Below are 15,310 nucleotides of genomic sequence, written 5' to 3' on the forward strand. Positions count from 1 at the left end.
TATCTATAGTTAGCATTTGCAGTCCCATATTTTTTTTCTTAAAATTGTACAGTGCATCCCATTTTGGGCGAGACAGCCAGGGTTTCTCGCTTGTTATTTAAGATAGAGCCTTGTGGTTTTCACGTTCCTGTCCTACTTTTTTGTGAAACTCAAGTTATCCTAATCAAATTTTGCATAACTGTTTCCGTTTATGAGATACAGGACAATGTTGGAAATTGATACTTTTCGGACCCCCCGTTTATCTCCGAAGTTATAAGAAATAATGCTGAGCTGAAAACTACATTTGATACAAAATTCTGCGTGAAATCCAGTGGCTTACTCAATTTTTGTTTTCGGGGTATGGTTTTGAAGATACGGCACAAACCTAAATTTTTTTCAATGGAACACCCTGTATTTCATTACTTTGTTGAATTCGTTAATTTTTTCACATTTTTTAACACACTAAAACATCACATAATGATGATTTGTTGTTATAGTGAGCCGTGAATTTTCCAAGTTTCAATAAGAGGATTATTACTTTTGATTATTAAAAGTAGTAATTCATGTATGATACAAACATCCTTGTAGTTATTATGGCTACTATGCATTTGGAAGCATTGTTTAATCAAGTAGGCATTGAAGAGAAAAAACAAATCTGATCTAGCTGTCATTGCTATGAATTGTTATTGTGTTTAAGACACAACAGTTCCGAAGAACTTTGTGCATCAACAGAGAAATTGAAAAACCGCCCTTTTATAATATTAAATGCACTCAGGCGTGTTGAAAAAGTTTGTTAATTAAGTATTAGGGAAAACGGAAAGCAATTTCAACAGTTTAATTAGTAAAATATTTCGCAATGTTGAAAATTTGTATCAATGGTAAATATTTTATTGGTATTTCTTCTGTATCTAATTTGTATTATGAATTTTTGTATTATTTACCTATGTGCTGCTATTAGGTACGTACCTACGTTTTGTTTTTCGTGTTAGTTGATAGTGATCAGTGTACTATCTTTGTTTGCCATCCAATTGATTCTTCTTTTATATGGGCAATCTATACCATGGCCCACTAACAAAAAACCATTATTATGTGATGTTTTAGTGTTTTTCAGCATTTCTGAATATCCTACTTATATGATATTATGCATCATTTTGAAGGGAAATGACGAATTCAACGAAGTAATAAAGTACAGGGTGTTCCATTGAAAAAATATAGGTTTGTGTCGTATCTTCAAAACGTGAAAACCGCAAGGCTCTATCTTAAATAACAAGCGAGAAACCTGGCTATCTCACCCAAGATGGGATGCACTGTAAAGGAATCTCTCCTTTTCATTTCATTATAATATTGTTTTTTCTTCGTATTCGTTATGGGCTCTGGGGGAGGTAATTACCCCCTCTACCCACCGTAGGACCGCCGTTGGACTCTCAGCTCGGGCGCCATTTTTTTTTGTATCGACATTTTCTCGTTTATCTCGATCGCCATCTCTTCTTTAGGGTGAATGTCAAAATCAGAATTCACAAATTTTATACGTTGACTCGCAATAAGGAGCACATACAACGCTATTTTCAAATCAGTCGAGTGAAAAGCGCAATACTGCGTCTGTTTCTGTTCGACCCATTGGTGGAATAGAAACAGACTACTTTACACAACTTAGGAGATTTTTCTCGGAATGAAATACAAATAGTAATGTAAAGGTAGTGAATTCACCGAGTGATTCGGACGGAAAGAAAAGGTGGGATCCGATCTCAAACTCGCCACGGGTATTACTGATTCGTTCGCCAGCCAGAACAAAGACACCCTTAACGGGCAATGAAGTCGGGGTTCAGTTTCAAAACTATGAGATTGTAGGTTGGTGGAAACAAAGCACGGTTTTGGGAAATGGTTCTCCACTCTGGTTACTGCTTCCAACGAGTTTGCACGCCAGCCAGAAATCGTACTTCCAGCGAAGAGAAACCCAGAAGAATGAGGGAAAAGGGTGCACAATTGTTCACCACTCTGGTTTTTGCTTTCAACGGGTTTGCACACCATCAGCCAGAAATCGTACTCCCAGAAGGGGTAGAACCAGATAGGATAATGGGTTGAAACTGAGGTTCCCAAGTAAAAGTACGGGGTGCTGTCCTACTCGGAAGTTTTCCAGCGGTTGCTCGTCAGAGTAGCTAGCTTAACTGCTCAACATGTAGCTAATTAGCTACATGTTGAGCAGTTAAGCTCAAGGTGGCGAACCTCAACTTAAACGTTCAAATAGTCTCACACGGACGAAAGGCGAAAGAAAAAATCGCACTTCATCGTGGTTAACGGCCTAGACACTATACAGAATTCAGGACTAATTTGAATGAATTTCAGAAGTTGAATACGGAATCGCTACTAATCACAGACTTAATCAGAATGAATCAGAATTAACACCATCCTAGCCACCGCATGAATACTGGACAGAATGATAAGAATCAATTGACCTGCGAGGGGACATCTTCTTTTTTACCCACCGGGGGAGGAGTGGAAAGGAATGCGTCAAAAATCGGTAAAATTTGAGTCGATCAAAACTTCTTGACTCTAGCTTATCGGTACTAGCGAACAAAAACTCGGTTATCTCCCAATTCAGGTTGTTTTTCATGATGCGACATAGTTTTTCTGAAAAAATAATAAAAAAGGTGCAGAATGTTCACGTTTTCGACCGATGTCGAAACACTGAATTGAAAATAAAAAGTTCGCCAATTGAAAATCAAAACGAAAAAATTACATATTCTAAAATGAGGGAGCATTTTTGTAAAAAAGAAACTTCATTACAATGTGTTCATTATATTGTATTCATTTTCTATTTAAAATGTAATCTGTAATTGGACAGTCGATTACAATGAAATGAAATAAATAAAGTAAAAGAAATATAAAGGTCCTTGATTCAGTATGCTCTGTTCTTTGCACTCACGCAAAAAACGTATTTGAGCGTAGTAATGGACATCATTCGAAATGGAACCTTCGAACGCAGCAAGTGGTGAGAAAACTCCGTTCCACTGTCCTTTTTCTTGAAAAAAATTACTTCTGAAGAGCCTATACCTTGCAATAGTGCAACCACATACGAGGTGTGATGTTTTTATATGGGGCGAAATTTTTTGGTTTTTCTTAAAAACACTTACAACGTATAACAAATTTATAGTTCCTAATTCAACTACAACTGGAAAATCTCCAACTGCACGACCTACTTGAATCGTCCTGCGTATTACATTAGGCTTTCATGAAAGCATCTGAGAAAAAGTATGCGTTCAGAATATAACACTTATAAAATATGAATTTTGTATTTCTATATAGTATTATCACTTTTATCAATCTTGTAGTATTTTTTCGAAAATAGATTTTGCTAACTTAGGTCTATCTTTATTCAGTCCAGGGCTCAGTCCTGAAAGCCTCAATTTCTTCAACGCAACTGGAGTTGAGTCGCCTATGTTTGTTGAGGAAGCTTTCCTTTTTTTCGTATCCTGAAAACACACTCCAGATTAAAATTTGATACGTAGAATCTTAATATATAAAAAGTCACCATGTTTTATTTACACCATTAATAACTCAGGACTTTTTGTAGAAAAAATTTGATTTATTGGATTTGCCTACAGCACGATTATAAAATGCATTAAAACTTTGATTAAATAATTGATGATGCAGAGAATTATTAGCAGTCTTTCGAATGATACTTCATTTTATGATACTATCATCTTTGTTACATCTGACTCCAGATATGATATAAGTAAAAATTAATTCTGTCATTGATTTATATCCCATGAGATGGCCTTGTATACATCGAACTCTTGAAGCTCAACTAGTTAACTTGAATCCTATTTCCAGTAAACTCGATAAAGCAAAGGAAGGGATCCATACATGATCAGAAGAATTGGTACAATTAATATATTGTTATTAAGGCGGACGAAGAAGACGCGATGTCGGATGTGTCCGATAAAACCGACCGAGATTCAGAGTTCTATAAATGTTGTGCAACCAAAAGCTGCAAGTGCAAACTGTACATACAATGCTTTGCGATTTTTCATCAAGCATGTGCGAAAAAAAAAACAAACTTTCCGCCTTGTTGTTGCTATATTAAAATCTCAACTATCATTGGTCGTGGTCGTGGTGTGTCGTGGTAGCTCTGTCCTTTCTATTGAGCTTTTTGGGTGATGTTTATTGTGTTTTGTCAGCATCGTACTCATTTTTTTCTGTAAGGCTACTAAATCGGTGGTGGTCCAAGAGATGACACCGAATGAGTTGTTCAGTGCTGAGCAAGCGTGGGGATTGATGGCTTTGATGGTATCCTTGCTGTTAAGACCACTTCTCAGTATCCTCCTCAATCTTCGGGTAAACTCCTCCGTTAATTCTTTCTTCATCTGGCTCTGATTGATTTTTTTTGCCTGTTTTATGCCTAGATACTCCATCGTGTCCCCTTCCTTCAATTTCTTCATTTTTATAGTCTATATACGCATCGTAAAAATTCCTTCGCTTAGAGAACGCTTGATTGCAGATAACTGAATCTATTATCAGTTGTTCTTTGCATCCTCGGCTGTCTTTGGTGCATCCTTTCTGTTGCACGGCGACGATGTTATTCCTTTCACAATGGTTATGAATTTGGTTTGAAATGCACGATGTGATTAATTCATACATGGCTGGAAGGCATGTGATTGGTCAATACTTGGTTGGGCTTTCTGTTTTCCTTTGGTCCTTAGGTAACAGGTATGTTGGGCCATGTGTTAGAAATACTGGCATACTTTCAGGATTTTCAATGACATCATTTATTGCGGGGGTTAATTTATCATGCATGATCCAAAGTTTCTTGATCCAGAAGTTCTGTAAACCATCAGGTCCAGATGTTTTCCAATTGTGTAGTCCTCTGATAGCTGATTGTTCTGCTACAATTGTGATCATGTCATGCTGCATCGGTTCATTTTTCAGAGCCTCAGATTTTCATCTCCATTGAGGTTTCGTAGATAATTGCTCTGTCCAGAATTGTTCAATGGCTTCCTTTGGTGCTTACTTTCCATTTTCTCCTTCAAGCGAAGTGAGAAAGTTTCTCCCGACTTTTGAAATAAATCGTTGTCCCTTTTCCTGCTATAATTGCTTTTATATCTCTTCAGACGTTCCGCATACAGAGTTAGTTTCTGCTTTAATGTGTCGAGGCAGTGGTGAGCTGTAGTATTCTTCATCTCTCGTTCTGTGTCTCATGTTCCTAGCCATGATTTCTTCTGCCATTTTCAATATTTTTGTTCCTCGATTCCTTTCTCAGTATATGTGCACCTCTACCGTCATGTAAGGCGAATTTTGGCGCTGTAACCACAGCTTACTATGAAAATTACCGATCACATAATCCGTATATTCTGAGCTATGCAACGATAGTATCATCATAAACAAAGATGGACCTTAATAATAATTTTCATCACTGTGTACTTTTCAAATCGGTCAATGTTTTACATACCTCATCAATAGTTTGGAATACAATTCTGTTGGTATTTTTGGAAGCGAAAGTCACCTTGCTGGTTTCTGCGATTTTCTGCAATATTTTGTCGCCTCTACTCAAAAATGATCCTCTCTTACTCTGAAAAAAAATTCTTTAATTCAGCTTTGAACAAAAGTACGGTCATATACCAATAATGCAAATTGCTGCTTCACTTTAGGACTGGAATCTAATTCACTGCAGACAGTTTGAGAATTCAAACTAGTTTGACTTTTTATCTTCAAAGATTTATGTGCGAAAGATAACGATTGACTGTCTATTATCAGGCTATCTTCTTCCTGTTGTGATTGTTGCTTCAATTTCAACATTTCTCTCTGATGTCTCTCCTTTCTCCATTGTTCTTCAGTCTCATCTTCTTCTAAATATATATCGTCGTCCTCATCATCCTTCTTTACTTCTGCATCATTAGTAGCTGTATCTATAATAGAATTTGTGATGATTCAATATAATGACATAAAACTCTATAAATTGATACATACCAATATTTTTCCACCGGAATTGTCGTTGTCTTCCTGAACCATGTAATTCGCCATCTTCAAGTAAAAGTTCCTGGAGCATTTTTACTTCACGGTTATCTTCATCTAGCATCTGCCTCCTATAAAAATCAGAGATAGTGGAAATTACAATAGTAATTCATATTACATAATGAGAATCATACATGGAATTTACATTGAGGTAACACCTAAATATGACATGACGTATGCTTTGGAGCACATTCTGCTGGGATGATGAAGTTGGGAAAGTGAAATCCTCATTAAAACAAGTCGTTCTTCGAATATAAACTGAATGGTTCGAAATATGGGTAGATGGGTGGCCGCTCTGGATTTTGATTTCAACAAACGCTAAAAGCTCCTGATTCAAGGTCATTGCTGTTATAATTTTTTTTCAAAACAACTATTGAAATATACAGATTACGGAGATATAATTCCAAACAAAGATATTGTGATGAGAAAGAAGAAGTCAGAGGAAACGCAATCGCCCAGTTCAAATTTTATTACAGGTGATAAATTATTGAATGCTCATCTCTGAATCAGTTCCTACTTTGCCCATACAGGAGTTCAGTTATGAATAAGTGTGGTAAATCAAATATGGAGCAGTCCAGTTGAATATTGAATAATTTATCACCTGTAATAAAATTATTCTCGCACTGGGTGTATTTCCTATGTACTGTTTTTTCTCATGGCATTCCCGATGTTTGAAGAATTATCTGTATACGTAACACGTCTAAAGCGTTATCAGCGGACAGGCCGAAGTGCACTTCGGCACGAAACTTGGCACCTTATCTACCATCCGCAATAAATTTCGGACAAAATTCTCAAATGAGTTGAACATGTAACTGATCACAACATAAGCATCGCACATGATCCATAGCACGAAATTCCTTGCCGAAGTGATAATTTGTTGATTGGAAGAAAATTTGCCGACTTTGAATTCCGTGCTAGAGTTGAATTTCATTACGAATGGTAACGTCTCGCGAATTGATTAGGAATGTAGCTAAAAATTCGCCATGGCAAAGACGTCTATGATCTAAACACATGAAGAAAGTGGAAATTTACTCACATTTGTAATTTCTCAATATCTGTTCTCAATTTATCTTCATCAAAATTCTCCTCATCTCCTTTTTCGAACTCCAGATCGTCTAAATTCCTTTCGTCTTCATCTTCACTACCCCATTCTGATTCAGAGAGCTCCGCCTCCTCCTCAAAAAAATCAGATGCTTTAATTTTTTCTTTCTTCTGACCTTCAGAGGATTCCTGATCATCTACAGCTTCAACTTCATTTTCTTCAGAATCATAATCTACATTAGCAAGTCCTTCGTCGTCCTGGAGATCTATGGTTTCTTCTTGGGGAGTGTCACTCATTGAGCTTTCTTCATCATCTTTGAAAAAATTCAATTGTCTAATTTTTCCATAATCTATAACGATATTCAGACCTACCTGAGAAGGCAAGACGTTTTCTTTTTTTATTTTTCAATTTCAATCCTCCCTCTTCATCATCTGAATCAATAACGCCTCCTGTTCCTGAAACTTCGTTTAAGGTTTCCAAAGTTAATTTTTTTGTGGTACTTGAATTGTTGGCGACACCTGGAGATTCGAATTTCTTTTTGAAATTTTCTAGCTCATCTTCATCTATCAGTTGGGATATCAAATGTTCATCGTTGTCATCAAGGACCATTTCTTTTTCTTTTACTTGAGAGGTTTGTGAAATACCTAAAATGAAAGAGAACATGAGGAAACAAAATGCTTTAACTCGACAGAATGAATAGTAACCATCCGTTTCCACAGGGTCAATCTTTCTTCAGCTGAATTAAAATAAACTGAGGTCTCAAGTATTTTTATGTAATTCATTTTCAGAGTGTTTTCCAGGATGCTGGCAAAATATTTCGTTTTTGTTGATTTCGATTATACCGGAAGTAGCCCTCAACTTCATTTTTTCAAATGTGAACTTTGATCTTGATCACATGACTTCACTGATATTAGGAAACTTTTCAGAGTTATTCGAGCTTATTCTGTATCCGGCATGATCAGAAAGATGGTAATAGCTATTTGCATTCAAATAGCAAAATAGGAACCATAAAATCTACAATCTACTAACTCGCCTTTTAACGTTAAAAGGATGAAATTTCCAACAACACGTCGGTGTTATGTAATAAGGGCGAATCCGTTTTTACGTTTTGGGGTTTTCGGCGATTTTATCATTAATTAACGGCATGAAGAGAGATCTTGAAACTTGGGAAATGGTGTACTGCCTTCACTGCAAAACATATAAGCAGGCTTTGGTATATTTAGTTCCACGACTTCGTGACATAGTAACAAAGAAAGGACCCCCAAAATCGAGGGATGTTTTTCATCATAAAATGAAATACGACCGCCCAACCTTAAAATTCTATCTCGCATAATTTCAGACCAGGATGCGAAATCCGCTCAACAGGAGCAAACTTGGACTCAGCATAAACGAGAGAAGTCAAGACGTTTCCTGCATAATCAAAGAATCGGAAGTAAGCTACAACTACAGCTGCATAACCTTTCTCGCTTGGATCACCAAATCCTTGTTGTTGATGTTCACATTTCACTTGAGAACTCTGACTAGGATGGCATGGAATTTGTAAATCTTGCAATTCAGATAATTCTGACCTGCAATGATTCCAATAATTTACAAAATCTGTTGAAGGAATATCATGCCACTAACCTTTGAACCCAAAGAACTATTTCGTGAGAAATGTAAAGGGCGTCAGAAAACCTAGAGGATAATAAATACATCTAAGCTGGAAGAAAACACTTCGTTTTGAACAATTTTTATCTGTGATGGGGACAGAGAATGTGAGACAGTCAGAACATGGGTTAAATCCTAGACCTAGAATCTTAACAAAATCACCCTCATCGGAAGAGACAGGTTCAACTGATGCTCAATCGGAATTTCCTAAAGAATACTTACTTTATTGCTCGACTATTTCCTCAACTAAAATCCATCGTCATCGACATGAACATCCTCATGAAGTATTTTGGATGCCAGAGAAAAATATTCTTTTTTCCTCATCCGCAAATTGGTGTAATAGTTCGAAGTGCCAAAAAGGTTGCTGAAGAAATCTCGTAAGTTCCGTGTTCAACTCATAATACTGGATCAGATGTTTTGAACCTCCAGAGAATCCGCTGTTATCTTCGATAATAAGGGTCAACCAAGACATGGTGGTGCATTTGGCGAATATCGGCTTTGAACACATATTTCGATCGAAAGCGAAGAAGAATGGTATGGATATTATTCTGAAAATTTGAGAAGACAATCGTTCAGAGAGGGGTTATCCATCACCTCCGATGAAGCATCAAAGAAGGCTCTCAATTAAGTAGAAGAGCTATCTGACTTTATCACACAGTGATGTGGTATAAAATAAGAATCAACTTTTGGTGAATTCGAATCGTCCAATGTCATATGACCTAAATCCAGATTATCCTGCATGAATTCACAATAATCATCTCTAAGAGAGGGATTCATTTCAAGTCTACGCTCCAATGACTAAAGGTGATGTATGGCCATGGAGCGAGTATCTGCAAATGATATGGGTAACGAACAGTAACGATACAACATACATTTTCTCACACAGATTTTCTTCCGCCGAACGAAAATCAGAACTTGAAAGTTCTTCATTCTCCCAAAAGACCTTCAAGGTTAAATTAAATAAACTGTAACATGCAGTGAACTAACCATATGGTTTGTTGCCATCGGCTTAGCCATGAACACCTACGCAGGAATCTCAAGAGCAGAAGGCTCTCCTATCCTACCTTCCACAAGACCAGTGAGAAAGAAATATTTCTGCTCCTAACAAATGAATAATACCACGCGTGGACTATCGAAAGTTGGATCGGCAAATTCCAGAGCCGATATGGAAGGTGAGGAAAATATTATTCTCGAACTTGGCAAATCGGAACAAATTTTGGGTATAACCAATGCATCGAAAATTAAGGCTCCCACAAACCAACGCGGAAAATTCGCACCGAATTCGTGACGGAAATTCGTTGCGGATTTCGGAGTACCCCTCATACCAAATCGAATATAATTCAGACCAATTGAGACAAAACTTGTAGTGAAAATAACATCTATTCCACTAATTTCTCAATAACGAAAAAATCTGACGATGGATTGATTGAGCTTTTTAGATCCAGTAGGACCAGTACCTGCCGCTTTGGCAGGGAGACCATCAAGATTGGCATTCTCTGTACGATATCAATTTGTCACTTTCCTCAATACAGAAAAATGATAAATTAGACTTTTTCGTTTGTATGGAAAGAAGAATCATATTAATTGAAATATTATACATTATTTCACTCACCCTCTTCACAAATTTCCTTTCGGATTTCTTCCCAAATCTTATCTTTTTTGCGAATATTCTTGTGATCCTCATGAGAAAGATCATACAAGATAGGGTGCCTCCGAATTAACTCAATAATCTCATCCATTTCAATGGTCGCATTCAGCGGACGAAACAGTTGCGCAACTGTTACCAAACGCTAGCGGAAACGTTCGGTGACATATGCGCTACATTCTCAACACGTTCTGGAACGGACGCCACTTTTGGGAGCGGATTTGATTTGTGCTAGGTAGCGGTAGCGGAAAGGTGCGAAAGTTGGACTTGAACTGAGTAGGTAGTTGTTATTTAGTGTGGAAGATGTACGAACTTGAGTTTGTTGAGGAAAATGAAATGAAAATTGATTGTAAGAAATAAAGAAGAATGTTTAATAAATTATAGGAAATATACTGGAGCAAAAAATAATTCGTCAAAATTCTAGGTTATGTTTGTCACATAAAAACTGACTTAACCAGCACAAGGTTAACGAAACTTAAAAAATCCGTTTGTTTACGTCTTTCCTACAGACTTCTCAACTAATCAGCTGATAGTGACAGCTCGTTGGACTGCCTTATCCTATCTAGGCTTGCCAGCGAACGTTCAACATGTTCCCGACCGCTACCGCTACCGATGGGTAGCAGAAGCGCTTTGCGCTCCGTCCGCTGAATGCGATCAATGCTCATAAGTAAAAACAGCTATTCTGGAGCTTTTTCGTTGTTTTCAGCTATTTCTAGAATTTTTGCACATCTTCTCCACCCAACATCTTTTCCTCCGGGGCGGTCACCTCAGACCTCCCTAAGGGGTGCGCCCCCCACAAAAAAATGTTTAGTTCCCCCTATGCTCATAATATGTATTTTCTGTGCGAATTCACTGGATAGAGTGATAAAAACGCATCTGACTGCGAATTGAGTTTACGCGCGGAAAAATACGCAGTTGAGACGATATAAATCGTGCTAGACTGAACTTGTCTACTGAGCGACGCAGAATACAGGGTCTTTCACGAGGAACCTCACCCATATTTATACGGGAAACTACTGAACGTATTTTCATGAAATTCAGCACTTATAAGTATTTCACGATGCTGTTGAAATCTAAAATATTTTCAAGGCATGAGCACCTCCGGTTTTTCCGGAAATGACGTCAACTTCCGTTTTTCAAATTAGAACACCATTTTTTTATTGCAGAAATAGATTCCCCAGAAAATTTCTAGTTATTTTGATGTAACATTTTTCAGTTTTGGTTGGAAAATTCTCTCTGAGCGGGAAAATTCGAAAAAAAAATCGAAAATAGAGCTCCGCTGAAAAAAGAATAACTTCGAGGTTTTTGGATGGAAAATTTTCATTTTTGGGATTTTTCAAGATGTAAGATTGATGTATCCACTTTAAAAATCGGAATCGCGATTCATGATACAGGGGGTGAAAAAATCGCTTTCAAAGTTAGGAATGACAAAATCGTGAAAAATCAATTTTTTCAAATTAGAACCCCATTTTTTTTATGGCAGATATTGAGTCTACGTTAAAAAATAATGTGAGTGTATGCATCACACCCTTGCCCTAAAGTGGATATTTTCCGAGTTATTCACAAAAAACTGTTTTTCGTCTTGAATTTTCAGCTATTTCTTTTCCCTTCACGCCAAAAAGATGAAATTTTCAGGAACTGTTAATTAAACCATGTTTAAGATTTTACTACCCTAATATGCAAGAGAAAAAAGTTACAGGTTGTTCCTAAATAGATGGCGAATTTTGATTCGAATTTGTATCGGAAACCTCTTTATTTCAACTAATCGGCCATCGGTTTTCGCTCCAGTGATAAATAAATAATTCCTTATGAACCATATGCAAAAACTTACCATGTTTTACATTCTTTTTTTTTAATGATAGATATCATTAATTACATCTGCCAAATTCCTCTTTATTCAGTAGCATTTTGTGTTTACTATTAATTTGGTGATAATTCGTATTAAGTTATAAAATCGATCACTATGCCTAATTTTACCAATGAAGATTATTTAAATCTCATTCTACTTCATGGAGAATGTAATAAAGTTGTAGATAGAACGATTCGACTGTTCATTGAGAGGTTTTCTGACCGACCCATACCAACGAGAGATACCATTAACAGAACCATGACAAACTTGAGAAATGTCGGATCTTTCGTTAAGAAAACTATACACAGAGAAAAAAGTGTAGTAGAAGATGAGAACAACGAAATTAAAGTTCTTGCATATTTTCGTGTGAATCCTCAAAATTCTCTCAAAGATGCCGAGATTGATCTGGGATTATCTCAATCGAGTGTTTGGAGAATATTAAAAAAACATAAAATGCACCCATATAAATTCAATAGGGTACAGCATTTGAAGGAAACTGATTTCGTCAGGAGAACAGAGTTTTGCGAAGCTATGATGATTCGATTTCAAGAGAATGAAAACTTTTTGGACTGTATAATTTGGACAGATGAATCTAAATTCACAAAGAATGGTTCTTTCAATAGGCATAACAGTCATTATTGGGATGAAGAGAACAACCACCACTTCAGACAATGGAACTTTCAAGAGACCTGGAGTTTCAATGTTTTTTGCGCCATCAAAAATAATGCAATTCTCGATGTTCACATTTATGATGGGACTTTAACTGGTAAGATAGAACACTACACATGTTTGCATTATTTAAAGAATGTTCTTCCTTAGGAGATAGATATTCTGACATATTGACTCAAATAATTGAGCCGCTAGTACAGAACCATAAAGACTTATGGTATCAACAATGGCGCGCCTCCACACAATTCACTCAATGTGTCAAATATCCTCTACAGGCTATTTGAAGATCGATGGTTGGCGAACAATGGTCCACATCTTTGGCCACCACGTTCTCCCGATTTAACTCCTTTAGACTATTATGTTTGGGGTAGGATAAAAAATATTGTCTACTCAACTCCCCTGACTGATAAAGAGGACTGCATAGAACGAGTCAGAAATGCTTTCAGGTTTGTTTAGATTTTTAGATTCATAAATTTGAAACTCAATTTGGTTTTTAAACACTTTTGCAGATCTCTTCCTCCCAATGAAATAAGGAGAGCAACGCACGAAGCATTCCTGAGACGTATAAATAAATGTCTAGAAATTAACGGTCAAAACTTTGAGCATCTTCTCTAGTTATAACTGCGAGAGTTCGCCATGGTTCTCCTAATAGTAACTTGAAGTCGGTTTCAAGAAGGGGTGAAAAATCTACAGCATGGTTCAAATAACAGTTCCTCAAAATTTCATCTTTTTGGCATGAAGGGAAAAGAAATGGCTGAAAATTCAAGACGAAAAACAGTTTTTTGTGAATAACTCAGAAAATATCCATTTTAGGGCAAGGGTGTGATGCATACACTCACATTATTTTTTAACGTAGATTCAATATCTGCCATAAAAAAATGGGGTTCTAATTTGAAAAAATTGATTTTTCACGATTTTGTCATCCCTAACTTTGAAAGCTATTTTTTCACCCCCTGTGTCATGAATCGCGATTTCGATTTTTAAAGTGGATACATCAATCTTACATCTTGAAAAATCCCAAAAATGAAAATTTTCTATCCAAAAAGTTATTCTTATTTCAGCGGAGCTCTATTTTCGATTTTTTTTTCAAATTTTCCCGCTCAGAGAGAATTTTCCAACCAAAACTGAAAAATGTTACATCAAAATAACTTGAAATTTTCTAAGGAATCTATTTCTGCAATAAAAAAATGGTGTTCTAATTTGAAAAACGGAAGTTGACGTCATTTCCGGAAAAACCGGAGGTGCTCATGCCTTGAAAATATTTTAGATTTCATCAGCATCGTGAAATACTTATAAGTGCTGAATTTAATGAAAATACGTTCAGTAGTTTCCCGTATAAATATGGGTGAGTTTCCTCGTGAAAGACCCTGTATGTTGCGGATCGGATGGGGTACGAATATTCGCAAGTGGTGCGGTTTTTCCGCGTTGGTTTGTGGGAGCTTTTAAAGATGGATTTGAGGATGCCTTGAAGCACACATTGCACAAAACAGTAAAATACGCATACATTACGAATTTTTACTTGTGCAGTAGTCAACAGCACGCAGGATTCTGAAGAAGAAGTTATTATCATAGCTCCAGGAGAATCTAATGTGTTAGATTGTGTCGCAGAAGATGAAGATGCATCAGAATTTTCCTCAGTGGTTTTGGAATCAACATTATTTAAAGAGGAGAGTATGATGTTTTCCGACGCATGAACGACAGGTACATTTCGAAAATTTTGTAGGTTTGTAAAAGATGGTATTTCTGTAGAGCATTATCGAATTCGAAGCGTTTGATGGTAGAATTTTTAAGTTTTTGAACCATCATATGGTAGAGAATGAAACTCCAGTACTCCATTCATCAACAGGAAATCCAGAATTTTTCAGGAAGTAAAGATTTTCGAAAAAAACATCTAGCAAACTTCGCAAACCGTCAACAGATTCCTAAATTAATTTGAGCGTATTTGCTATTTGCATCCAAAGAGAGTTTGCTAAGCGACGTTTGTTTTGATGTTTCTTAGTGAAAGTATCGAAAGCAATTTGGTAATTTTCATAAGTCAATGGAATACACTAAAAAAGCGAGAGAGCTTGTGAAGTAACTATTGGAATTTTTTCTTTCATTCAACAAATGATCATTTTTATGAACCAAACTACTTAAAATATCGTAGAAGGTAGTCCAATCTTTATAGTTTTCACTGAAAGTTGGTAGCGAAATCATAGGAAGCTTCACGTTAGGTGAAGATCGAGCAAAATCGGCGACTGAACTGTCATTATCGTCATCAGAAAATAAATTCTTGTGAATAGTTTTGATGGTAAAATATGATTCATTAAAAGATGATTTAATTACCGTTTCGTTTTCAAATGAGTATTTTCAGTTACCGGTAATAATGAATTTTACGAAATTTTTCATGAATATGATCTAGTTCCTGATAACGAATTCTGAAACGAACTTGGCGTCTCTCATCGATTACTGCGGCATTAGCCAATGCAAG

At 36.5% G+C, this 15,310-nt stretch overlaps 2 protein-coding genes across 2 annotated transcripts in view; both read right to left on the minus strand.

Moving 5' to 3' along the window:
• Window positions 1-2,759: 2,759 nt before the first annotated feature.
• The window catches only part of LOC123306272 (claspin-like), an 82,348-nt gene continuing 69,797 nt past the window's right edge, over window positions 2,760-15,310 (minus strand). Inside the window, exons 9-14 of the mRNA XM_044888176.1 lie at window positions 7,402-7,674; window positions 7,025-7,343; window positions 5,944-6,059; window positions 5,596-5,882; window positions 5,426-5,545; window positions 2,760-3,449 (exon numbers count right to left, since the gene is read on the minus strand). Coding sequence (XP_044744111.1) covers window positions 3,297-3,449; window positions 5,426-5,545; window positions 5,596-5,882; window positions 5,944-6,059; window positions 7,025-7,343; window positions 7,402-7,674 — 1,268 coding nt within the window. The 3' untranslated portion in view covers window positions 2,760-3,296. The remainder of the gene's footprint in view (window positions 3,450-5,425; window positions 5,546-5,595; window positions 5,883-5,943; window positions 6,060-7,024; window positions 7,344-7,401; window positions 7,675-15,310) is intronic.
• LOC123306274 lies at window positions 7,649-10,415 on the minus strand. The gene is made up of 2 exons (XM_044888178.1): window positions 8,654-10,415; window positions 7,649-8,598 (listed from the first exon to the last, which is right to left on the minus strand). The coding sequence occupies exons 1-2, from the start codon at window positions 8,722-8,724 to the stop codon at window positions 8,343-8,345; spliced, it is 327 nt and encodes a 108-aa protein (XP_044744113.1). The 5' UTR covers window positions 8,725-10,415; the 3' UTR covers window positions 7,649-8,342.

Source organism: Coccinella septempunctata, chromosome 2 (genome assembly GCF_907165205.1).
Source record: "Coccinella septempunctata chromosome 2, icCocSept1.1, whole genome shotgun sequence".
Classification (NCBI taxonomy): Eukaryota; Metazoa; Arthropoda; class Insecta; order Coleoptera; family Coccinellidae; genus Coccinella; species Coccinella septempunctata.

Coding starts and splice junctions, on each gene's coding strand:
- LOC123306274 (XM_044888178.1), bottom strand. CDS start 8,724: ATGTATTTATTATCCTCTAGGTTTTCTGACGCCCTTTACATTTCTCAC. Junction 8,599..8,653: donor ATAGTTCTTTGGGTTCAAAG/GTTAGTGGCATG, acceptor GAATCATTGCAG/GTCAGAATTATCTGAATTGC.